At 35.6% G+C, this 27449-nt stretch overlaps 1 protein-coding gene and 1 long non-coding RNA gene across 3 annotated transcripts in view; one reads left to right on the top strand and one right to left on the bottom strand.

Moving 5' to 3' along the window:
• Positions 1–443: 443 nt before the first annotated feature.
• LOC141424880 (uncharacterized) lies at positions 444–5558 on the bottom strand. The gene is made up of 2 exons (XR_012449836.1): positions 5190–5558; positions 444–4214 (listed from the first exon to the last, which is right to left on the bottom strand). It is a non-coding gene; the product is annotated as an uncharacterized lncRNA (long non-coding RNA).
• A 275-nt stretch (positions 5559–5833) lies between these two features.
• Phip (PHIP subunit of CUL4-Ring ligase complex) overlaps positions 5834–27449 on the top strand; it is a 111555-nt gene continuing 89939 nt past the window's right edge. The window contains exons 1-6 of one of the 2 annotated variants that reach the window (XM_020183866.2): positions 5834–6044; positions 6157–6215; positions 6351–6380; positions 6572–6631; positions 19655–19805; positions 19903–20001. In XM_020183866.2, coding sequence (XP_020039455.1) covers positions 6005–6044; positions 6157–6215; positions 6351–6380; positions 6572–6631; positions 19655–19805; positions 19903–20001 — 439 coding nt within the window. In that variant the 5' untranslated portion in view covers positions 5834–6004. The remainder of the gene's footprint in view (positions 6045–6156; positions 6216–6350; positions 6381–6571; positions 6632–19654; positions 19806–19902; positions 20002–27449) is intronic. The other variant, XM_020183865.2, reaches the window with a different exon arrangement.

Here is a 27449-nt window from a genome sequence, read left to right as displayed (position 1 = left end):
CTCAATGTAAATGTCTTAAAGAAGTGAAGTTAATATTAATCATAGAGAAATTTAAGTCAATACAAGTCTTGGAAACTTCAGAAGTTAGTCTGAGAGATTAAACAATAATTTGTAAAAATTCAGTAATTCCTCCAACTCAGTAAAATTCAATATTGGAAGAGGCCCTGTTTACCTTGACTTTGGCAAAAAAATGTTGAAATAAGAAAAGTTTAGTTATACAAAAATGCATATACCCACTGTACAAACAGAAAATGCTTGCTGTTTAGCACTTCATTTGTTTTTCCTTATAGAAAAGCAGAGGAAAGAAGAAAGGGAGGAAGGTTGTTCCTCTTTTTGACACCAATTGGGTAAATTGTTTTTCATCTTTTGTATAATAACTAGAAGAGTTGAAAATAAGAGATGTTGAAGACTTTTATGTGTGATAGTTTCAACTACAAGAAGCAAAGACTTGATTCATCTTTATTTTTAGAGTTAAGATATATCCAAACTGATCACATAAAATGGGAATTTTTTGAGTTAATTACACATCTTATTTCCTGTTTTGATTTACCATTAGAAACTAAAGTTTCAGTGACAGAAGACAAGGAACACTTTAGAGACACTTTGAAACAACTGAAAATACAGGAATATCAGGGAAAAATGGAAATCTCATACATACACTTACCAAAAAACTGAATAACTAAAACAAGCAAATATAACATGTGTGAACCAAAGAGATGAGGATGGCAGTATAAAATGATAATATATGTCTTCCTTCTCATATGATATCACTTTCTTAACATTCTTGGGAAAGATATTCCCTAGTCATGTCCAGTGACATTATTTCTGATGAATGTTGAGGGGAAACAGCACGTTTTTTTACCACAATATCCCATTTAAAGGCTTAGCTTATCTATAAATCATTCTCAATTGGTAAGTTTGGATAAGAATTTAAAAGTCCACTATAATCATTTTATCAGCACTTATATTTTTATACACTTAAATGTAAGCATGAAAATTATCAGTGCATTGGAATTCATATGTATAATCCCAGAATCGAATTATAAGCTTTCTTAAATTTTTGCACATACATCTCAGGTGAAATATCTACTTGCTATGAATATTGTTTTAAATTCTATCACTGTATATCCACCAAAGGGAGTTAAGCACCGAAGTCAGGGAGGTCTTTGCCAGTGTGTCCATATATATGAAGGAAAACAAAAGCAATTTACAAACAAAGTTGTATAATTAGGTCTCTTACAACAATTCTGAAAATGGAAAGAACACTTTTTATTACAAAGTTGGTTTAAATCTAATGTTCCAACTCAATTTTGAATTGGATTTTATTTGTATGAGTCCCAAAGTCAGACTTGTGGACACTCTTAATAGTTGAGATTTTATTCTTTCAAAGAATTGTCCTTCTTCATCAGTAGTGTCTACTTTGGTATCCTTGATTTGTAGTGCTTTTATTGTGCAGAGTCCTCAATACTTGTGAGATAAGCCTCTTCCTTCTTTTCCCATAACTAAACAACTTTTCTTCTTTGGGATTCTTGAAGATTATGAATTCAAATACATGTAAAAGCAAGAGACTATGTAACTCCTGTCCTGAAATCCTATATTAAAATCACATTGATAAAAGAATGTTTTATTTAAAGCACCAGCAACTTTCCCTAGCCTGTGCATCCCTCCTCCCTGCATGGCTGTCCTCCTTCCACTGTCCTCTGTGCCAGCCCACTTTCAGTCCATCCAACGTCTTCTTGTGATAGAACATGCCTCAGACTTCTCCTTTGTGTTTCCTGCCATCTGGAACAGCTTTTTCTATTTCATCCACAGTGTTGCTCCAAATCTTGGAGGAGTACGTTTTAAAATTGTTTTTTCTTTTAATTTTTGTAATTTTATTGTTAAACTTATGAAGTGATTTTTAAAAAAACATATAAATTAATCCACAAGGATATGTATTTCTTTTGCAAACTAAGATTTATAAAAAAAATCTAAACTAGAATTATTTAGCTTAGAGAAAACAGGCTGACTGAGTTACTAACATTTAAATACAGAAGGGATTGTAGGATTGTTGGGGACAAGTTTATCTTTGTTACAGATGAAAACGAAATGTACTGTAAGTAAAAAATTTCCCAATGAGATACAGGGAGAATTGTAAAATTATGCTAAGTCACAAAAATATTAAATAATGGAATAACTCTATAGGAGTCAAATAGCTCCTGTGCTTAGGTGCTTCAAATTTGGTAAATATTCATGTGAAGGAAAAGGATGGGTGTGTTGAGACAAAGGTAGACAGGCATGGACAGAAACATGTAATATGGGGGGCTAGCCACAAGAAGTTGGCTTATTATTGACATTGTAATGCTGGGGCAGGTAAGATTTTTTTTGGAGAAGGATGCTTTCTACGTTTGCATTTCTGCACAGGGCAAAATTTTTGCTATAAAAGCAGCAGAATTTGAAAATGAACAAGATTTAACATATAATTCAACATGATGTATTTGTTGAGATTTTTAGAGTTACGTATTATTCACCATTCAAGAGGAGACAAATTTCATAAATGTATTAGATCTTTTAAAATTTAAAAGCATTCCATATTATTCTATAGAAGACATAAATGGCAGAATTTGATTATTTTACAATAAAGCTTATCAAAACCAAGACAAAGTTTTTGTTAAATGTTTATCTTGTTTCACATGATGCCAATCAAAAAGTAATGAATTTCACAGAAACTTTTACTTTTTAAAAAAGTTTATAATTCTCTTAAAGAGACTATCATATTAAAAAAAATTAGTGTGGGCTTCCTAAACTTTTATTATATATATATTTGTTAGCCTTCTTATTTCAGAAGTATGGAATTTCTGACATTTTATTTTTGAAGTACATGAGAAAGTGACAAGAAACAAAAAGGGACAGAGATGGAATCTGAACTGTTCTTGTATGCAAGCGTTAGCTGAAGAAGAATTGCAAGGGTCATTGCTTAAGAACTAAAATACATGACTTCCACATAAGATTTTCTTTCTATTGGATATGATAGACTTTTGTGTACACATATACAATAAATGACTTAATAAAACTCTAGAGTTAGCTGATGATACCAGAGTTCAGAATGTGTTTTATGGTAAAGGAATCAAAAGGTTATATGGAGTTGTATTTTCTTTTTTTTTTTTTTTAACATTTGAAGGACTTGGTAAAATTTTATTTAACATTCATTGCTAAAAACAAAGTCTATTTGGTTGAAGAGAACTTTTAATTTTTGTCAGGTAATGTCTACATTTTCTTCTAACAAATTGATAGTTACTAGTTCAAAGGCAAGGTTACAACTATTTTCAAATTAAGTTTTTTAAAAAGTAAACTAAAAATATTGTCAAAGGTTAGTCAAAATAACATCGCTATCATATTGAAAAAGGAGAATCTTCCTTATACATTTTTTGAAGCAAAGTGCTAGTAGCATACATAGGAAAGAGCTTCATGGCTTCTAAATGAGATCTATATGAGATAATCACACTAGCTTTCCATGTTTGCATAACACTCCCAAGGTATACATGAAAACTTTACCCAGAGTAATTTTATATTCCACATCATAACTCGGTTTATTTTCCTTCAAAAGGATAAAACACCCATCAATAAAAATCAGACTAATACAACCATTTCAAAACTCGAAAATCCCAACTACAATTTTTAGTTCCTAAAATCTATTTGTTTGAAGAGCATCTTACATTTAAGATACTAAAATTATTTGAAGAACATAATACTTTTTTAAAAAGTTAAGCTAAGATAGCATCAGTCATAGAAATAAACACAACTGCAGAAAGGCCTATAAAATATCTGTCATTTCAAGCTTAACCATCCAGAAGCAGGCTACTTTACCTCGAGTAAGAATAGAATTAAATGGTTTTTTTTTTTTTTGAAAAATGCAAACATTTTCAGAATTTTAGGATAGGATGTCATTGAAAAAATAGCAGTTATTCTGACAACCAGGCAGCAAAAGGACAAATCATGGAAAACTCCTAGATTTATTTTATTACAACTGAATTACAAAAGGCAATTTTACATCCCATTATTGCAAAGGAGTAGAGCCTTTTTTTCCTTCTTCCTTTCACGTGTGGTGATTTCTGATGTTTTAGCACAGGCACCACACCAGTGCAGCCGTGCAGCGCTGCCCAAGGCAGTAGCAGCAGCCAGTTTCTCCCACTAGGAATGTAGAAGCTAGGAGGGTACAAGGCTTGAAGAACAACCTAGAAAACCACAATACAGATTGTTGGTCCTTTTCTCACAAATAACCTTTTCAAACCAGACCCATAAAATGCATCTATTATGTAAAAATTTTAAGGAGAATCTTTTGTTAAAGATTAACAAAAGAATGCCTATCCTAATATCCTTTAAAACGCCAACCTTAAAAAACATTGAACTCTCAAGTCTTTTCAGAAAGTGCTTAAATCATCTGGAGATAAATATCTCTTGATGTTCTTGTTTTCTAACAAATGGCTTTTTCCATTGTTTCCATTAATTTCACCCATTTTTTTTTTAAAACAAGGCCCTCATCCTCATCAGTAAAACACAGATGTATGATTTAGCATATAAAACCGGTAATTACATACTGATTTAAGAAAGATTATTTTTTTCTCTTTTCGTCAGTTTTCAAGAAGTCTTTCCATGATTAACTGTAAACAGGAATGGTTTACACCTCAAATTAGAAGCCATTAATTAGCATGACGAAGTCAGCTGCAAGACACACAGATAATTTAAATTATTTAATCACTAATCACCTTGGCTAAACTGTAGTGTACTCTTCCTTCGATAGGTTATTGATCTTCCACTAATTTACCTTTAGATCAGTTAGAGATAAATATTAGCGCCCTTTTCTTTCCCTCAGATTTACATTATCCCTTCTTGTAAACACTTAAAAAAGCTTTAAGGTTCTTTAATCCCATCACTAGCCTTTTTGTAAGCAGGATAAAAAGAGTACTGAAGTACAAATCTGGAGTTCGCTTTGCCCGTTTTTAACAATAAATTTTTTTTTTTAAAGAAACCTTCGCTTAAGGCAACGGTAGTAATAAAAGAAATACGCAGAGGTGGCTTCAGCAAATAACGGGTTTCCAAAACGCAAGTGCTTAACAAAAAGCAGCCCGAACCTCTCTTGCAATATACACACTCTAATAAATTACACAACACTTGCATAGGCTGCAGAAATAACGCAGGACAAGACTTACACAGATGCCAATCCGCAGCATTTATACACATGCACATGGCAAGAGACAGAAACCAAACACTATCATTCAACTCGGGCAGGGCAGCGCGATCCCGAGTTTGCCCAGCGTGAGAGTGCTCTCTGCATGTGTCTGTGTGCGCGCGTGAGAGTGAGACCCATCCTCCGGGCATTTCCCCTCTTTGGGCAGTTTTGCTTCATTTGTTTCCTATTTCTGCTACATAGAAACTAACTTCCATCTCAGCTCAGCCAGCGCCGCTGAATAGAGCCTGTGCTGCGGCTCCGTGTGCGTCAGATTCCTCCGCGAAGCCGTACCCGGCCCCCTCCCTCCCGAGATCGGCCTCCACAGAGAAAGCGCCTTCCAGCCAACCGGCGGCTTCGGCTCCGACATCTTCTCCGACTGGAAATAAATAAATAAATCGCGCCTCCGGCGGGGAGGAGGGGTGGGGGTCGCGCCGAGCCGGGAACGGGCGCTGAGGGCGAGGCGGTCGGAGGCACTCTTTTTTTTCTTTTTCCCTTTTTGCGTTGAGTGTCGGGTGCGCGGGCTGAGGATCAGGGCCGGGTGCGGGGCCGCGAAGACGACGGACTCTTTTCTGCGGCGGAGGGATTCGCGGCGGAGGCGGCTACGGCTGTAGCCGCTGCCTGAGAGTTGTTGTTTCCTCCTCCTCCTCCTCCGCCTCCGCCGCCGTTGCTTGAATGGTGGAGCCGAGGTTCGGCTCGTGAACACACACTGACAGCTATAGGGCAGGCGGCGGCATCATCCCCGCTTCCCCTGGGCGGCGGGGTGTCCCGCCGTCGGCCCCGAAGTGACCCATAAACATGTCTTGCGAGAGGAAAGGCCTCTCGGAGCTGCGATCGGGTAAGTCGGGGGGCTGCGGGGCTGCTGGCACCGGGCGATTCCGCCCGCGGGCCCCCGCCCCCCGCCGCCCGGCCGCTCAGCCTGTGTCTCCTGGTCCCTCTCTCCCGCGCAGAGCTCTACTTCCTCATCGCTCGGTTCCTGGAAGATGGACCCTGTCAGCAAGCGGCGCAGGTACGGCGGCGCGCGGCGCGGGCCGGGCCGGCGCTCGCGGCTTGCCGCTCGCGGGCGTGAGGGAGGAAGGTGGCGGCGGCGGTGGGGCCGCGGCCCGGGGCGCGGGGCTCAGCTCTCCCCGCTTTGTTGTTGCAGGTGCTGATCCGCGAGGTGGCCGAGAAGGAGGTAAGGGCGGCGGCGGCCCGGCGCGTCCTGCCGCCTCACGGCCGCCCCTGGGCCGCGGGCCGCCGCCGCTGCCGCCGCCGGGGCGCGGGGCGCGGGGCTCGGGGTCCCCGGCGGGGCGCGGGGCGGGCGGGGGAGGGGAGCGGGCGGGCCGGGGCCGGGGGCCGGGCTCACGGGGCGTCCTCTCCCCGCAGCTGCTGCCTCGGCGCACGGACTGGACCGGGAAGGAGCATCCCAGGACCTACCAGAATCTGGTGAGACATTCACGTCGCACGGCAAAGAAACTTTTCCCCGAGTAGAATAAAAATTGAATTTCCCGCAATTTTTTACAGAGACAAAAACTTGGCCCCAGAACGTGAAAGCTTCAAAGGCCAGGGAGAAGGTTGGGAGGCGGTCATGGGGGCCACGGGGGGTCAGTGGTCGGGGGAATCCGCACCCCGGGGCCGCAGGGGCTGCGGACAGTTTATTTGTGATATTTTGTTAATGTGCTTGAAATAAAGATACGTCATGAGTGTTGTGCAGTGCAAGGCCGGAGGAGGAGGGGCCGGCGCGCGCGTCCGGGCGGGCGCGGGGGCGCGCGCGAGGCGGCGGCGGGAGCGGCGGCGGGAGGAGGCGCGCTCGCTCTCTCTCTCTTTCTCTCTCTCTCTCTCTCTCTCTCTCTCTCTCTCCTCTCTCTCTCTCTCTCTCTCTCTTTCGCTTGCTCGCTCTGCACGCGCGGCCGGCTCGGCTTTCTCCAGCCCTACACAATGGCTGGTGACTAACTGCTCCGAAGTGGCATTAGCATTTCACAAGCAGGCTATTCAGCCGCAGCGGAACCTTGGCAAGACAGTTCCTGCCCCCCCCCGCCCCTTTTCTCTTGCTTTCCTTAAATTCAGACCTACGCGTTTTTGTGTGGTTTTTTGTTGTTGTTGTTGTTGGAGGAGTTGAGATGCGTGGTGATGGTGGACTACCGACACATTCTGCATTTACAAAAACATGTATTTGCATAAGTGTAAAACTAGAAGTTTTTTATAGCAGTCTTGCTAATCGTGGCATGCCCCCTGCTCAATTAAAAACTATTAATGAAGGGCTCTGGAGAGTTTTGATTTTTATCTATTTATTTACTGTGAGGTGAAACTTGGCCAATAAAAGTTTTTCTTGGTTTGTTTGTGTTGGGATATATTTTGTTTAATAGCTTGAGAAAATACCCTGTTTCTTAATTTTCTCAGTTTTCAAAGTGAATGTTTCAGTAGTTTCTAAAATTGCTTTCCAAAAGTGGACTATCACTTTAGCGTTGTGAATGGAAAGGTGAAATATTAATGTAAAGTTTCCCTTCAAGGATCTATAGTTTGCATAGCATTTTCTTTGCCTAAACTGATGTAGGTGGTCTGGATGAATGCTTGTGTTGGACAGTTAAAGCAGTCACGTGAGGCCTTTGAAATTTAGGCAGTGCGTTGATTTTTTATGAGACATTTCTAATTGTTTTGAGGCACTTATAATTACTGATGGTACTTCATTGGTCAGAATGAGTGTCTTCTGTGAGGTGAGGGCATGGCATGATTTTGTTTCATTTGGATGTAATACACCTCCTAGCCTATGTGTATGTAAGTCTCATGATTTAATGAGTTGATGACTGCATACAGCTATTAAAATAAGCAAGGATACTTAGGTTTAATAAATCTACTAAATGGAGATTTAAACAGTGTATTCATTGTCATGTTTACGGTTTGTTACTTTTCAAGTAGTGATTTAAGCTAGTTTTATTCAATACTTGGCTAAGAATGGAGTTTGAAGTAAACGCCAAGATTTACTAATATTTGAAATAAGTTTTTATGTTTATAAATATTAGGCAAAACTCCAGTAAATTCTCATGTCTTCCTTGCTGTTCGAGAAAATTATCATAAAAGTTATAATCCATTTTAAAAGTGGGGCAGGTTTTACAAAACTCATCTTTTTATCTGTTTAGAAAGCCACAAACCTCAAGTTGCTGAGAATTGCTGTTTCTTTTAACTTGGAGACTTTTATTAATGTTCTATTTTTTGAATAGTGTCATTTTGTTTTCTCTATTAAAAATCAAATTTAGACTTAATTTGCGGGATGGAAAAGGGTTTCTCATTTCAAATATTAGTAAAATGAATTTACACCTAGTCTGTATCTCAAATGACACAGCAGTGATCTTTATTAATGTATTATCTATCAAAATCCAACTATTTTGCACGGAAGTGGCTTGTATGGTTTTTACCTCACCAGAACATTCATGTTAACTTGTGCATAAGACAGTTACTCAGTACAACTTGGGGTTGATTGATTTTCTATTCATTCAGCATAAAGTGCAGTGCACCAGAGGAGGTGCTTTCATGAAACTATATGTATAGGCGTGTAATTTTTGGATTAACTTCATTTGACTTTTCATTTGAGGTTTAGTTAGTGCGAAAGACACTTTGGATCACCAGGCTTCTGGAAACATTTTTGCTTAGTAGTAGATCCTGAGATTTTCGGTCTAGGTAAACACAGAGTCTTAGATGGTATTTTCTATTGTCTTAATTTGTTCCTATGACTTAAAAAAGTTTTACTTGCTGTGTATCAAATTGAATTTATTTAACATTGGTTTGAAGAGTATTTGAGTGAAAGTGTAGTTTCAGCATCTGTTATGGAAATGATTTGTTGAAATGTTAGCTGATAACTGAGTAGTATTTTAAATGGGAAAACTGATACGTTAGGTCACAATTTCTGGAAAACTCAAGCTTTTTAGAATTCGGGATATGTTTGTACATATGAGTTCAAAAATGGGTATTGATCATCATCTGTAGTCAGCCTACAATAGAATCACAGTGATTAAATTTTCACTAAGAGGAAAATGAAATTTTAAGAGTAGTTTTAAAAGTTTATAGGTTAAAAAAATAAAATTAATGCATTTTATTTTTCCGATATGATTGGGAGTAGAACTGTTCAAAATTTGAGGACTGTTTTTGCCTTTGGCACGTTAAGTTTTAAAATATTTTAACAAACCTGATGGAATTTAACAGTATATTAAAAATTGTTTTTGCCACCATGTTGGTATTTATTAATATTTTATATTTTTTTAAGTATGCAACTTATTTTAAAGCAAAACATTTTCAAGCATTTATCACAGCTCTTTTAAATGGAACCAAGTGTAGGCAAATTTTTTATAGAATAAGAAAACCCAGCTATTTTGGGGACAAAGAAAATTTTGTCATTTGTTTATTTCATTAATTTGAGTTGGTTGGTTTATTAAGTCTTTTTTAATTGTCACCTTAATTAGCACTTCCTATTATGCTATTTTTTTATGAAATCTTAAAGCAGAGTTTTTTAGCATTTTTGCCACATTTAGTACCCATTTTTACTTGCAAGTTTTTTTTTCAGAACTAGGTTAATGTTTTGCTTATTTGTTAAAATAATGTAATTTTGTGTTTTAAAAATAGTGATGTATGCTTTTCCTAAAATGATTCCATTTTATTAGAAATCTTTAAGGGAAAGGATAAGTCCTAAGCCCTGGTGACAGCTTGCAGGTAATCTTGAGCAAACCATACAATTTCTCTTGCCCTACTTATTTTATTTTTAAAAGAGTAGATTGAATTTTTTTCTGATTTGAAAGTCTGATTTTTGAACCAGAAAGAGCAACATACTGTTTGTAAGCTCTCAACTTTCTTTCATTCTTGGAATTTAATTTTCCAAAACAGAAAAGTAGGTTTGTAGAAATTGTACAGGTAGTGTCATTCTTTGGCTGTAATACCATTTCTTTTTTGCAAAGATGAAGATTTTTGAGATACTAGCCATGCCACCTCTTTGTTGATATGTAATTACTATGTTTTATAATTACTATGATTTAAGTACCAGTTTTCATAGATTATTGGTAGTCTCAAATTCAGAGATGAATAGAAACCATGAATAGGAATTAAGTATGTATCTTAGATTACATTTGTTTAGAGTATGCTGATTAATGTGAAAGTTACAGTATAAAATCTAGGGGATAAGTATAAGGAAAATAGGTAACATTGAATGTTTTTAAATCAGGAATTCCCATTCTATAGTTAGATACTTTCAAGACTTGAGGGAGTATATGTCTTTTGGGGGGTGGGAGAACATAGTGAGATAAATGTGTGTGGTAGAGTTACCTTTTCTTCAAAACAGAGTATCAGCGAATTAGTAAGCTTAGCTGGGTCGTCTGTAAAATAGGGCTTTAATATCACAGACAATTACTGTAATGATGAGTAAAGTGTTGTATGTGAAGGGACTAGTATATACTGAGGGGCTAAAAGGATAAGTAATCCTTTTTTACATATACAATTAATGTATTTGTGCTTATACCATTTTTAAGAATTTGAGGCATTTACAAAAACTTTTTAAATGAAAAAAGACATTTTAGATTCTTAATGCTCAGCTCAAATCGCAGAGTGGCATGGATATAGATAGGGAGTTGAATTGTTCTTTCCCCAATCCCATGGTGGTGTTTATGTTTGTCACGAGGCAGAAGAGTATTGAGTAAGCTTATTTCTCAGTTTGTAAAATGGGCTAACAATAGTAATTACCTTGTAAGGTTCTGTGAGAATTAACTGGTAAGAAACATGTATTATGTTACGAGTTGGGTTTGTGATCATCAGAACTTTGGCAATGGTAGTAAGTGTTGTCCCAGATACAACTTTGTAGTGTGTATTAAAGTTTTCTTTAAGGAAAACATATGCATTTAAGAAACTAGTGTGCATAACTTTCTCTTTACAGCTGCAGTTTATAAGAGAGTCTACTTTAAAACTTCAGAAAGTACTGTTATTACAGTATAATATAGTGGAGTATATACTTTACAGACTCAAGGATGAAATAAGCCTAAGAAGAAAAACAGTTTAGTGAATGTAAAATATAAATAATTTTCTAGGCATTGTGGGTAGATCTTTAGAAAATTTTGCTGCTAATTTTAACTGCGACTTTGTGGAACAATCACCAGTAAGAAATGGTTGGTTGAAATATCCAGAATTGGTTAGAGACTATATGAAGCTTTTTTTTTTTTTTTGTAATGATCATATGGCATTTTAGGAGCATGTGAGCTGAACCTGGGGGCTCCTTCTGTACAGAAATTTGTGGAATTTAAAACCATCATGATAGCTTACTTGTTTTTTTGGAAATTATAAATTAATGAGGAAATGTTTTGTTTTGTCAATCTGTTTAAAGATAGATGTGTTAAACAGAATTGCTTGGCCATTCCAGATGAGGAAAAGCATGGTTGGATGGCAAGTTTTTGGTATAATTTAAGTTTTGGTGGCAACATAGTCTTTTAAGTTAAAACTAAGTCAGAATGAGATTTGTGGTATGGGCACTAGGTTGTCCTGGCAGTACAGATGATCATTTCCTGTTACAGAGGGGAAGCACCAAGGAATCCAAGGATTCTGAACTCCAGCTGGCCTAGCCTGTGGTCATAGTGCCATAACCTGTTCATTTGGTCTCTGTCACAGAGCCAGAACAGGCACATAACGTCTTAGCAGAGTTTATAGCATAAAAATGTAAGAAATAGCTATCTTTTTTTGTTTTTTGTTATTTAAGCTTGGTTTCGTTTTTGGGTGGGAAACACTAAATTCTAGGCAACTTGGTGAAATATTCATTGTCTGAAACAACTTTGCTGTCATTGTACATTAAGTAATAGTTATTTTGTGTACTATGAAATGTAAACATAAAAATCGAAAGTGGTTGTTCTTAAGATAATTTACACTGACGTGTTAAGAATAAAAGATACTGTTCTTCTTTAAATTAGGCAATAACTTTCACCAGATTCATAAGTATGAATTTTAAATTATATATTATAAATGTAAAGAAACTTTTTTGCACAAATTTTTTTTCTTTGTAAATATGATTTAATTTAAAAGAAACTTCAAAATGTGTTACCTTGCGAAGTTAAATTTTGTCATTTTGTCTTAAATTATTTTTTTTGCCCAGTTGGTAATTTAACCTTTTTTTTTTTGTAGGACTGGGGTTTGAACTCAGGCACTCTACCACTTGAGGCAACCTTCAGTCTTAATTTTATTACAGCATCCCTACTTTGCTTTATGAAAATCTTAGTTCTGAATAGAGGGTGTTTTTTTTTTGTTTGTTTGTTTTCTTTTGTTTTTTCTGATACAGCAAGACATAATCAGATTTTGGCGAATAAAACATAGACAACTATTGCACTTTCTTTAAATGACAAATTTATATTAATAACAAACAATTATAAATGAATTCTTAAATGGTTGGCTAAATTCTGAAAATAAGACGTAGTCTTTTAGGTTGTTGCAGTTGTTTGTTCACAATTAAGAGTAAATACACCACAAAAATTCTGACAATTAGGTTTTATGTGAATTATGTTATATTTCTAATTAGAAAGAAATGACAAGCACTTTAGAGTTCTTTTGCTAATAGTTAACCTACTTAGAGGATTTGACTTGATTTACAAAGATTCTATTAAGTTTTTAAATGATCAGCATTGTGATTATGGGTGAAAACTAAAGTTTTAAGAAGGAAACAGTGATGTAATAAAAATAACAGTAAACTTGGAATCAGGATACCTGGGATTCATTAATTTTTCTCCTGTATTCTAACTATGTCATTGGATGAACAGTTACCTCTGGACTTTAGTTTTCTTTACCTGTGGTACAGGGAGAATCCTTAAATTTGTTTGCTTTTGAAGATACAAATTTTCAAAACAGTTGCCACAACGTATATTTTTCTGTGGAGAAGCTATTGTAGTAAACTAATGATCAGAAAATACATGCTAGCTTTAAAGATTACAGAGAAAATTCAACTCATACTTTGTTAGAACAGCAGATTTATAAGTTAGGAAGTTTTGAGAATTTTAGGGGCTGAGAGTTTAATAAGCCTTAGAGTGTAATTAAATAGCGAATAGGGTTTTTTGTGATTTTGTTTATATACCAGACTATCCATTACAAATAAGAACTATTCCATTAAATTGGCCTTTAGAGCTCAAAATCTATAATCACAAACAGAAGTAACAAGCCTTTTGTATTTAACAAAATTTGTGGGACCAGTCAAATGTTGAACACATAAGGATGAAGTGCATAGTTTAGACAAGGCAGATTATACTGGTGCCAAACATTAGGTGGACCTTATTTTCATAAAGATTTAATTATATGATAAAGGAAAGAGTGGCATTTCTAAGCTAACACAGGCAAACTAAGTAATTGAAATGAATATATTGATCTTACCTCACTTTGAAAAGTTCATTGGGAAGATAACCAAAAGTTTCTTTCCTCGTTAGGTAAAGAAAGACTTGTTTTTCAACATAAAGGGTCAACATGTAGTTTGTAATTCATAGTGCACTTAACGAAACAGTCAACTCTTAACATAAGCTAAGAATGTCATGATTTAAATAATTTAGTAAGTTATGATTGTCTTCTGAGATAATGACTATTGGAATCTGAATTATAAAGATGAAGACACTGAGACTTAGAGTGTTTTCTCCATGCAAGTATAAACCCAGGCTGTCTGACCTGCGATTTCTTTTAAATTACAGATACAGAATTCTATTGTCCCTGCTGTTGGAAACACTGTTACAATTATGGGTTATTCTATAGAGGAAGGATTGGTAAACAGTGATTGCTGTGGGTAAATTGTGCAAGAAACCTTTCTAAAAGGACTTGAAGCTAAGGATAGTTATCACGCTTTTATTAAGAGATAGTAGGTAGCCCTCAAAGCGTAAGATACACTATCTAACCCTGGAAAATGTTTGCTGGTCTCAACTCTGGGTAATGTAACATGATACTGTAAAAAAAGATTTTTAACCATTAATTTTGAGATGGAGTCTTGCTTTATGTCAGGCTGGCCTGGATCTTAGTCCTCCTATTGTGTTTCCCAGTGTAGCTGGGATGTTAAGTGTGCACCACTGTACCCAGCCATTGGTTGAGATGTGGTCTTGCAAACTTCTTTCCTGGGCTGGCTTTGAACTGCTATCCTAGCAGTCTCTGCTTCTTGAGTAGCTTGGAATACATACTTGAGCCATCTCCCCAGGCCCCTTGATTTCTTTCTGTGATGGGAATAAAAACACTATATACCTCTTAGGGTTGTTAAAATAACTGAGGCTTTAGTTTGTTTTCATTGAGACACAGTATTGCTGTGTTGTATTCAAAGTCTTCTTGCCTCAGTCTCCCAAGTGCTGGGATTATAGATGAGTACCACGATTGAGTTTTTACATGCTTACCATAGAGCCTGACATTTAGTATGCAGCAAATATGTGGTAGCTATGTTAATATTATTAATATTTATCATACTTAGCTTTCTAGTTTGGTCATGTTTTTAAATGTGTTGAATATCTTGAGAGTTTAAAAACAGCTATGATCACAGAAAATACTATTAGAAATTGAAAATGTTGAAGGGTTTTTCTTCTAAATAGTAGTGTACCATAGATAATGATACAGTCATTGTGAATAAGGAGTTTAAAGTGTTTCTTTTAATTACTTGTAAAATAAAAATTCACTTAAATTAAAAAACTTATGTTAAAAATATGAGGTTTTTACTAACATCTATAAATGAGTAATTTCAGTTTTAAAATTTGTTTTACATTTTAAATGTTGATCATAGTGACATGGATTAATATTTACAAAGAATATGAATATGGTTAATATTTATAAAAATGCTTGGAAAATGCAGTAAAAAAGATAGATTTCTTTTATGGCTTACTATGTGCGTATGTGAAATACAGTTGAGAGTACAAATATTCGTGGCCCTTCTTCTTTTGCAGTTTATGGTGAAATAGAGACAAAAAGCATCAAAATACATCAAAGGCATTCTTAAATGTATAACCACAAACTGACCCATGAGTTAAAAAAGAAAAGTCACAGAAAGTGTGCAATCAAGGAAACAGACTGAGTAAAGGACAGCAAAGGAAGTTACATTGGAGGCAAGATCAGAAGCATGTAGAAAGTTGTCTGTGCAAGGGGAGTGTGGGAAAATCAGAGTCCACCAATGGGAAAAGCCTCAAAGGAGAATGACAGTATGTGTGTAGGTGAAGAACCTGAAAGAAGCCAGTGCATCTGAAATGTAGAAAGTAAAAGCTGGACCTGTACCAAATGAACCCAGAAAAACAGAAAATGACCATGTATGTGTTTCAGAGCTTGCAGAGACCATTTTAAGGATTTGGATCTTTATCCAAAGAGCTAGGAAAGCCTCTGAAGTGTTTTCAGTAGGGATGTTTTAACTGGATACATATTTTGGAAAGACATTTTAATTGCAGCAGTTTAATAGAGGTAGAAGGCATGAATGACTATGGGGAAGATTGGAGTTTTTTAATACCAAAGATGATATGAGTTTGGGGAGGCTGTGATTATGGAGATAGAGGTAGGTGGGCTTAAAGATGGGACAGAGAAATCAGACTTAGTGACTGATTAGATATTGGGGATGGGATGGGAGGGAAGAATGAGTAGTGTAAAGCTAGTGAGAATAGAGGATGAGAGTAAAATGAGACTGGCAATGAATCATTCTCTAAAAACCATGTTTCTGAGGAAGAAAAGAAAGGGAACTGGGGTATTAGAGTTGGATGGGGGAATAGATAATAGGGATCAGACAGGATTTTTGTTTTTTCCTAAGATAAGCAACATGAACATGTTTAAATCTAGGTATGAATGGGAAGGAACTAAAAGGAATTAGTGAACATAGAGGGGTAATTTATAGTTTAGGATTTCTGTGAAGTTAGTTAGAATTCAAAGTATAGGTAGAGGAGTTAGATCTTAGCTATTTATAAGAGACAGGCTAGGGAAAGAAGGTGCAGGTAGCTTTACAGATATGATGGAGAAAAAGTAGAAAGCTTCAGCCCCCGGCTACCCTCCCCATACAGTATGCTGAGAAAATGAGTGCTGGAGAAGAGGACTCCAAAGAGTTTATGTCTTGGGAGAGAAAGGGTAGCACAGAATATTGCTTGTTAGTCTGTTTCCACTTTTTTTTTTTTCTAGAGATCCTTTTGTGATGGCACTTGAGGCACTGCTAAGTAGTCGGTCAAGCATTGAGATGTATGTTCCTTGATGCCACTTCAGTAAGAATATTTTCAGAGCGCCTGTACTTTTACTTGTTTTGCTTAGAATTTTATTTGGACATGGTGTTCTGTGACTTTAAAAAGTGATTAAAGTCATACTAAAGCATTAGAATGTATAAATAAGTTTTTTTTGTTTTCTCTTTTTATGTATTAGGATGGGTACTAACAATGTTTTGAGTTTTGGGGAGTGGAAGCCAGTAATTTTTATATAGTCTCACATGTATTTACCTAGTAATTTATTAAGAACTTGAGTACTGCATTAGGTGCCATGTAGACAGAAGTAAAGAAGGTCTAATCCTATATAGTACATCAGACACAGATAAGTTAAATAGCAATTTTAGTGTAGTGCAAGTGTCTTATGAATGTCCCAGGAATGGAAGGGTTGGTAGGACCTATCTGTATATTCTTTGGAAATGAAGATCAAAGTTACCATTAGATTTTCACTGAGGTTTACGTATCAAAATATATGAAGGACAATTAATATGATAAGTACTACAGAATGCTCAGGGGTGAAAGGCACTTGAAAATGAGTATAATGTCCTGTGGGAACAAAAGGATAGAATGTAAAAGAAGGGACAGAGGTGTGAACAGGTCATAGAAGACAGTGAGGCATAGAATGAGATAAGGAGAACGAGGTGGAAGTAAGTGGTTAGAGATTGTCAGCAGCAGGATCAGTTTCTACAATGTCTCAAGCTAGAGAAAGCTTGAATGGTTTAAGAACTGAAAGTATTTCTTCTGTCTTTAAAGTTGATTTTGAAAAATTGGAGTATTCTGTACCAAAGCTTTAGTCAGACAAAGTGGACTCATTCAAAGGTAGAATTCTGCAGTAAGGTTTTTCAGACTTACTACCTGAGAAAGTATTTTGTCAGTGGATCCTAAAACAGAATCACCACAAAACTGAAGTTTTATGATACATGTATACATTGTATGATAATCAAATCAGGATATTTAGCATATTTACCACCTCACACATTTATTGTTTTTTTGTGGTAAAAGCATTCAAAGTCCTCTTCTATTTCTATTTTGAAATACTTTGCAAACCATAGTCATTCTGTTATACAACAAAATTCCAGAACTTATTGGAGGTGACCAGAGCAAAGTATAAATACAATTTTAAAAACTCATTTAACATTCTCATCTAAATTTTTTTTTCTTTTTTTTTTTTTTTTGCTGTACTAGGGATTGAACTCAGGGCCTCACTTTTGCTAGGAAGGTGCTCTACCACTTGAGCTACTCTGCCAGCCTTTTTTTGTGTTGGGTATTTTTAGATAGGGTCTCAAGAACTTCGCATTGGGGTGGCGTCAAACCTTGATCCTCCTGATCTCTGCCCCTACAGTACCTAGGATTACAGGTATGCGTCACTGGTGCCTGGCTTAGTTATTTTTCAGGTAGAAAATCCTGCTTTTTGTCTAGCCTTGAACTACTATCCTATGTCTGCCTCCCAAGTATCTGGGATTACAGTTGTGAGCCACTGTGCCTGGCTAGAAAAGATATTCCTTTGCATTCTGCCAAGACTTATTGACTACCTATTCTATGCCACACGGCTGCTTTAAATTATCTAAGTGTGACAGTATGACTCCATGTTATTTTCATGACATGAGTATATTATGATAAAGAATAAGGTGAGTTTCTCTTACTGGCTTCAGCTTAGAAATATGTGTATTAGCCAACTTTTAAAAAATATTCATGTTCTACTACAGTTAATAGTGTAACATAGTACAATGTGGAATGAAATGATTTTATCTCCTCACTTCTACCTTAAATCATTCTTATTATAAGGAATTCTTACTACATTTTCATTACTTCGTGAAATTGAGTTCAATTTTCAAGCTTTTTTTTTTTGCCTTTTTCAGACAGGGCTTTGCTATGTAGCCCAGACTGGCTTTGAACTCACAGTCCTCCTGCCTTTGCCTCTGAGTGCTGAGTTACAGTGCAGCACCATGCCTAGATTTAATTTTCACATTTCTTGGTTTGAGAACCCCTTTACATTAATAAAAATTGAGATTCCTTTTTTTATGTGGGGTGTAATCTGTTCGTGTTTACTGTATTAGAAATTTAACATACCACAAATGTGTTAAATACTAATGCCGTAAATTTCATCTTAATACAAGTTTAACATTTTTTGATATAATTATTTTCCAGAACAAATTTGTGAGGGGTGTGGCATTGTTTTACATTTTTTGTCTTTAATATATGGCTTAATAGAAGACTTAGACTCATGGTTCTGCTTCTGCATTCAATCTGTGTGGCATCATAAGTCATGTATATGGCCTCTGGTAACCTCCACCATACACTCATGAGAAAATGGGTGTAAAAGCAAATGAAGTCTTAGTTTTATTCATAATTTTTACCTGTGGAAACCCTAAGGGTCCCAGAACATAAATACCTAACTAGAGTAATTAGGTTCTACAAGGGGACATATTTTGCAGCCTGATAGATTAATTTAAATTAATTTAAAGCTCTAACTTAATTCTATTTAGACTATGAAAATATTTAATAAGAGATGAACTCATAAAATATTAGCATTTCATACCATGGTTTCAAATGCTGGCATAAATTAAACAATGTCTTGGAATTGATCCTAATGCCATCCAACTTTCTATAGTAGGTAGGTTTATAGTTGAAACTTGTTTAAAGCAACTCTTGAAATTTGATCTTTAAGTAAGGTTTTTGGTAAATAAATTTAGAAATTTAGCATAAATGTTAAGTGTTCTTAAATATTATAATGAGAACTGAAACTTACCATTTGTGTTTAATTTTCAGTTATTCTGGAGATTTCCTTTATAATATAAAAGTCTCAAAACATTTATTATACTTTATAATTGGATTTTTTGGTTGTTTAAGGTTTTTGAAAATACAAATGATAAACTGAAATATACTATATACTTGCCTAGCACAAACAAGTCTGGAGTCTGAGCCTCAGAATACTTCTCCCTCATTTAAAAAAAAAAAAAAAAAAGAAAAGAAAAATACAATGCAATGCTATATATTTTTCATTGTTCAGAATTGGCATTGACTAGCATCTCTTAATTTATAACTTGCCCCATTAGGTTACATTGATTTATACAGCCGTTTTATTCTGCCTCAGTGGACTAAATGATGATTAGGGTAACTATTCTGAAAGTCAAGTGGTTTATAAGATGTGAAGTTTCTCCCTAAATAAAACCAAATGTTGACTAGCCAGAAGACTTTACCTAATTTTAAAGTGTGTTTTATTTAACATGAAGAAATATATCACATTATATAACAAGTTTCTTATCTTTTTATTTGACAGGTGAAGTATTACAGACACCTAGCACCTGATCACTTGTTGCAAATATGTCATCGACTAGGACCTCTTCTTGAACAAGAAATTCCTCAAAGTGTTCCTGGAGTACAAACTTTATTAGGAGCTGGAAGACAGTCTTTGCTACGCACAAATAAAAGTATGAACATTTTCTAATAGTATTTAGACATTCTTTTTTCTCACTTTTTGTTTTTGTGTCCTATCTGTATATGCATAAAAATATTTTTGTTTAATAGGCTGCAAGCATGTTGTGTGGAAAGGGTCTGCTCTGGCTGCATTGCATTGTGGAAGACCACCAGAGTCACCAATTAACTATGGTAGTCCACCCAGCATTGGTGAGTTGAGTTCACTGTGTAGTTGATGACCTTTTGGTAAATGGTTCTTGAAAATGAAAAGGTGTTTTAGGTGATATAATCAGAGACTTCATATTTTATGCATCAGAACTCAGAAGGACAAAAGCTGTCAATTTTTTTCTTAAGTAGTTTTAATAAGTCATAATGTATAATTGTGGATTATATACATTATACTGTATGTAGGGTAATTAGTTCCTTAGTGTTTTATTTACTTTGTTTATTTTATTTTATTTTTTGTAGTACTGGGATTTGAACTAAGGGTCTACACTTTTAGCCACTCCACCAGCTCTTTCTGTGAAGGGTTTTTTTGAGATAGGGTCTCGTGAACTATGCCTGGGCTGAACTATGCCGCGGAGAACCGTGGTCCTTCTGATCTCTGTCTGCTGAGTAGCTAGGATTACAGGCTGAGCCACCAGTGCTCAGCTACTATTTTTTTTTTTTTATGAAAAAAATTTTACTAAATATGTATTATTAGGCTGAGTGGGATCAGTATCATAATACAAGTTCGTTATAACGGTAGAAAACAAATAGTTTGGTTATCTTTTAATAAGCACTGTGCATGTTTTTGTCTACAGAGTTTCAGAGAAGGAAAATTTGTAGATAGGTCTTCCTCTTAAACTGCTTTCTGGACTCATCACCTCTACCTCTACCAGATTCTTGTTTTACCTGGATTACTATAGCATCCTCTGAGATAGAGTTAGTGCTTCTGTTGTCTTCTGCCTTTCTCCCTTCTAGTAAACTGTGTAACATTGTATAAAAAAAAGTTACTTGTAGTATTTTAATGGTGTACTTCATCTACCACAAGTCAACTCCTGACTTTCATATTTTAATTGTAGCCTTTTTCTCTACTTCCTTTCTCTACTTCCACTCTCCTGCCTAACTGGGAATGTTATTCTCCTCCTTTCTTTGACCTGTCCAACTCTTATTTCTTCCTTTTTTGGATAGTTACTATGCTAATAATCACTGTTGGATTTTGTATTTTTTTGTTTAATGTTTACATGTATTTTTGAGTGTTTTACTTTCAACTTTCTTGTATCTTTTTATTTTTCAAATCTTAAAAATAGCATGACACTTTAAATACACATCTTTGTGTATTATGTGGAGCATTTAGTCCTTTACGTATAGTTATGGAAATAATTGAATTTAAATCTGTCTGTTGCTACTTTGAACGTGAAAAAGTGCTACTGTTTCTCTGATTGGGGTTTTTTTCTCTTCCTCTTTGATTTTCTGCAAGTTGACCATGATACATTTAGGTGTCAGTATCTTTGTGTATTCTTGTTTAAGCTTTATTATGCTTTTTGAACCTGTAATGTCTTTAATTGAAACTGAAAATTCTCAGCCATTCTTTTAAAATATCTTCTTTGCTCCATTCATTCTCCTTTCCCCTAGGACTTTAGTTAAACAAATGAAGACTTTTCCCTTTAGCTTCTCTGTTAATCTCTCTTTATGTGTTTTAATCTTTTCGTCTTTTTTGTGCTATGTTCTGGATTATTTCCTCAGACCTATTTTCCCAAAGTATCTTAACCATGGTTGGTCATGTCTTTTTTTTTTTTTTAACATAGGATTATGAAACGATAGTTAAATTATAGTATATAATCTTACAGTGATTGTCTCTAAAAACAAAGAATTTGATTTTCCAGGGTATATTTACACTTAGAAAATTATACTGAGGAATAGAAGTCAAAAAGAGGAAGATAAAATACTATAGGAGCTTTTCTCTTGTAGGAAGAAGTTTATGTATCAAAAATTGGCAGATCATATAATAAGGTGAATATGTTGTGCTTATTCTTACAAAGTGTAGTTGGGCAGCCCTGTGGCAACAATGAAAGTATATGAGTTTTGCACAATGAAAATACATGAGTGATGATAAATAATTTTCCTCTTAACTAACATTTGCATGTGAGTAATTACCATCTGCCAGGAGCTCTTGAGCATTTTCCGTTATTTTTTCTTTTAAAACCTTAAATGATGTATAGGTAGGAACTGTTAATTCTTGTTTTATGGAGAAGGAAACTGAAGCATGGAGAGATTTGGAAACTTGACCAAGGTTATACATTCAGTAATAACCGTTGGCTGCTCAAGAAAATTGGTATTAGTCTAGTCATTTTTGGAAAAGGATACTAAATATCTGTAAAATATTTTAGGTTAGGTCATTGATGATCACATGAGTAATAATTATTGCCAGCATGGATATAATGAGTATTTTATAAATATGGCAAAAATACCTTGGGTTTAGTGTCAAAGAAATGTGACTGATTCATTCAAGTAAATGAATGAATTACCAATCTGGTCATTATTGCAGCTTTCTGAAAGACTATATTATTGTTAGGGTTTAAGTTAAACTTTTTTTTCTCTTTCATATTTGCAGGAAAATTTTACTTCTTTATGAGAAATACCTGAACTAGGGCTGGAGGTGTGGCTCAAGTGGTGGAGCACCTACCTTGCAAGCATGAAGCCCTGAGTTCAAACCCCAGGACCACTAAAGGAAAAAAAAAAAAAAGAAAAGAAAACTGTAATAGAAGGCCAATTTTATGTGTTTTTTTTTTTTTTTTTTTTGGTGGTACTGGCGATTAAACTTGGGGCACTTTTGTCATATGAGCCATGTCCCTGAACTTCAAAAAAAATTGTATTTGCATAAATTTCTTCACTAAGCAGAAGCTGAATTGAAGAAAAATTACACTATACAGACATAGATTACTTTCATGTCTCATCAAAGTTCACTGTGTTGTGTCTTACTGTTGTTACAGAGTTATCATTAAGATGGTGATGGGAAGAAAAAAAATTCATCTGGGGTTCTTGGCAGAATAGTTTTCCTGCATAATGATTCAATGTATCATTTCAAGCTGTCATGGAATATAGGTCAAGAGACTTTTTAAAAAAGTATGGATGTTTGTCATAATGACATTTCTTTTATGTTTTTATTTTTTCATTTTTAGTAGCATATATTAATTGTATAGGGGGATTCATTGTGCCAGTTTCCAATAACCTTACATTGTACATTAGTTAGATTGTCCCCAACATCTCCCCTTCATCCCCTACAACCCTCTGTCTGTGCCCCATTTAAAGCAGTTTTAAGAGGTTTCATCATTCCATTTCATGTATGTATATGCAACCCATCAACCATAATCCCTCACCTTCACCATCTTCATTCACTCCCCCACAAATACCCCCCTTCCCCACTGTACCTATTTTATAGTCTTTTCATTTTTAATTCCAAAGTTGATGTTCAAAGGGGTTTCACAATGTATCCCTGCTGTGAATATACTTAACTTTAGTCAGTTCATCCTCCTTTGTTAACTCTCCCTTACCTCTTCCCTTTTTACTTCCCCCCATCATTCAACAGCTTTCACTACATACGATTATGTCCTCTACCTGCACAGATGTAATGTATTTCAATATTATTGACTCCAGCACATTCTTTTTTCCTTCCCTCCTCCCCCAGGTGCCATAGAGTAGTTCTACTATTACAAACATATTCTAGATTTAAATGTATATATAATCATGTTTGGTTTTGTGTGTATGTTTATCCTTTGGTTCTCTTTTCTACATAAGAGAAAACATGTGGACTTTGTGTTTCTGAACCCAGCTTATTTCACTTAAAATTATGTCTTCCAATTCCATAATTACATCCATTCACCTTCAAACCACATCCATAGATACATGCATATATACACACACACACCCCAATTTTCTTAATCCATTTCTTAATCTGTTCATCAGTTGTAGGGCATATGGGTCATTTCCATAGCTTGACTGTTGTGAGCAGTGCTGCAATAAACATCAGAGTGCAAGTGTCTCTATCACTTCCTGACACACATTCCTTCAGGTATATGCCCAGGAGTGGTATCACTGGATCATATGGTAGTTCTAGCTTTAGTTTTTTAAAGGAATCTCCATACTTCTTTCCATAATAGTTGTACTAATTTACATTCCCACCAGTAGTGTTATAAGGGTTCTTGTTTTGCCACATCCTCACTAACATTTGTTGTTTGTGTTCTTGAAGATAGCCATTCTAACTGGGGTAAAATGAAATCTTAGTGTAGTTTTGATTTGCATTTCTTTTATGACCAGGGAAGTTGAGTACTTATTCATGTATTTATTGGCCATATGTACCTCTCTTCCTTTGAAAATTCCCTATTCATTTCATGTGCCCATTTCTTTATTGGGTTGTTGATTCTTTGGGGATTGAGTTTTTTGAGTTTCCTGTAAATTCTGGATATTAGTCCCGTATCAGATGAATAGCTGGCAAAGATTTTCTCCCATTCTGTGGGCAGTCTCTTAAGTCTAGTAACTGCTTATTTTGCTGAGCAAAATCTTTTTATTTTGATGCACATTTGTTCATTCATTCTTTTAGATACTGAGCCATTGGAGTTCTATTTAGGAAGTTGTTGCCTATGCCTGTATGTTCTGGTATATTTCTTACTACTTCCTGCAGTTTTTAGTTTCTTTATTAACATATATTAGTTGTACAAAGGAGTTTAATTGTGATATTTCCATGCGTGCATACAATGTACTTCAATCAAAGTCACCTCCTCTTAACTCTTCCCTCATCCCCTTAAAACAATTTCAACAAGTTTCATTTTTCTTTTTTCATACGTGTGTATAAGTACTTTGACCTTACTCATCTCCCCTTTACCCTCTGCTTTCACTCTCCTTCCTCCCACTGGAAACCACCCACAAATAGAATGCATTTTACATTCCTGACATTCATTTTTAAAGGCTAGATTCCACATATAAGAGAGAATATGTAATATTTTCCTCTCTCAGTCTGGCTTATTTTGCTTAACATGATAATCTATTTCTATTTCTTTTTTTGTAAATGACAATTTTATTCTTCTTTATGATTGAATAACACTCTTGTTTATATGTACCACATTTTCTTTATCCACTCATCTGCTAGCTGATTCCATATTTTGGAAATTGTGAATAGTGCTGCTATAAATATAGGTGTGCAGGTATCTTGAGGAGGATTGAGGATTTACACTCCTTTGGATATATGCCTAGAAGTGGTATAGCAGGATCATATGGTAGCTTTATTTTTATTTTCTTGAGGAACCTCCATACTGATTTCCCTAGTGGTTGCACTAATTTACATTCCTACCAACAGTGTATGAGGATTCCTTTCTCCCTACATCCTTGCCAGCATTTGTTGTTGTTTTCTTGATGGCAGCTGTTCTGACTGGAGTGAGATGTCACATAGTTATGGCTATCTATTTATTTTGTTTGTTGTTCTGTACTATAGGTCTTAGAGATCAGAGATTGTTTTGTTGCTCTTTGTATGTTCATCTCCTCAGTTACTCATAAATATTAAATAGCAGTAGGTAATTGATATACTGGGGTAGGACAAGAAAAGCTCAGAGGAGGGTATGTGCAAAAAGAATGGAATAATTGGTAGAAAGAGGAGAGACTTGGGCCAAGAAGAGCTTTAAAGTAATGGGGAAGAGCTGGAATTAAGGTTTACGAGTGAACCGGTTTATCATTTCATTACACTTGGAGTATTAAACCTATACCTATAAAATTTAAAAACCACTTGAACTTGTCTTAGTGTTTCCTTATCTATTTTAATATCTGCTCATAAGCCCCAACTGCTTTATACCTTCTAGAGTTGATATAAGTTGTGAAAATTGAATTGGAATTCAGTCTTAGTATAGGAGCCCCACAGTGCTCAGCTACTTTCCAGAGTTCTAGAATTGTTTTCCAAAGCAAATAATAGCAAATACAACCAAAATATCTCACCCTCTGGGAGTGGTGGCTTATGCCTGCAATCATGGACACTCAGGAGGCAGACATTGGAATGACTGCAGTTTGAGGCCAGCCCAGGCAAAAGGTTGGTTTAGTACCATCTCAACAAACAAGCTGGAGTGTGGTGGTGTGTGTCTGTATTCCCAGTTACAAGGGAGGCATAGGTAGGAGGATTGTGGTCTGAGGCCAGCCCAGGGAAAACAAGAGACCCTACCTGAAAAATAACCAATAGCAAAAAGGTCTGGGTGTGGGCGGCTAAAGTGGTAGAGCACTTGCATAGCAAGCCTGAAGCCCAGAGGCCCTGAGTTCAAAACCCATACTGCCAAAAAAAAAAAAAAAGGTAAGAAAAGATACCACCAGTCTGTTGGGCCTGTTGCTCATTTACTATGGAAAAGATACTTGAGTGTGTACGTGGCATACCAGCATTTACTTTGAAAGATATTATGCCTATTTTGAGATACAATAATTTATTGTGTACTTGTCTATAATTACAGTTGTACTTCAATAATAAATGGGCAGGAATAAAGGGAAATCAGGAAAGAGTAGACTTAACTTTTTTAAGGTTAAATTTGTGTATTCATTTAATGCATGGTTAACATGGAAAAGATTATAAGTGTATCACTTGAGCTACACCTTTACTGGTTGCTTTATTTGCATTTTTCTTACTTATTAGCAAAGTAAACTTTTTTTTATCTCTAGGGCGTCTGTATTTCTTATCTTTTGGCATCTTTACCTAGATACTTCCATACATTTATTGCCATCTACATTCCTTCTTTGCTTTACATGTTGCTTCTGTGGAAGATTGTTGTTAGGTTCTGTAGTCTTGGTATGTGAGGATCATACCCATTTCTTTGAAAGCAGTGTTTTGAGTGTAAAGAAACAGCTGTGCCTGGAAAAATAGCTTTACCACCCAAACATCCAGTTAATGCTAAGAAATCTGTACATTAAAAGAAGTCCTAGGTCATTCTAAATACATTTAGAATTTTGAGATAGTCTAAGAAAACTAATTTGAATAAAGCAACAAGGAGTGAAACTAGATGGAACTCTAAAGAGAAGACCCTTCTCACTTTCAGTGTTACATTTTGTCATATTTCAATATTACCTTTGAATTACTCTGCAGTTGGTAATTTCACAATTATTCAATTAGGAATTTCTTTCCTAGACCCCTAGATACATTATTTCCTCATGTTTCTTACATAGTTAATTAGAAAGATTGTTTCATACTATTATAAATCCATAAGATATAACACAATTTTCAGGTATAATTTAATATTACTTAGCATATAATTCAGTAAATTATAAAACAATTGGTAATCTGTGGGTTTTTTCCTGCTCATTTATTCTTTCCCTGATACTCTTTATTCAGTGTTGTTCCTTTCCTTCCTTCAGGTGATACTTTATCCCTAGATATCACTTATGTAAATGCGTTTATTTCAACCCATTTTTTTCTCTCAGAACTCCTTGTCTTCTGCTTTCCTAGTTGTCATTTCAGTGTTACAGTTTTATAAGTTGTGTTTTTGTTGATCATCTTCAACTTAGATGTGCTTTTTTTTTTTTTTTGTCTTGGTCTTTGTTTTTAATCTTTTCTCTGGTCTTTGCATTTCCATTGGCACAGTTTTAGTTTTTTTGACTTGTCCCTGTCTCCCTATTTCCTGTGTGTGTGTGTGTGTGTGTGTGTGTGTGTGTGA

The sequence above is a fragment of the Castor canadensis genome, chromosome 1, assembly GCF_047511655.1.
Source record: "Castor canadensis chromosome 1, mCasCan1.hap1v2, whole genome shotgun sequence".
Taxonomy (NCBI): Eukaryota; Metazoa; Chordata; class Mammalia; order Rodentia; family Castoridae; genus Castor; species Castor canadensis.
The sequence above is the reverse complement of the archived record's forward strand: the minus strand, read 5'-3'. Positions and strand labels throughout refer to the sequence as shown.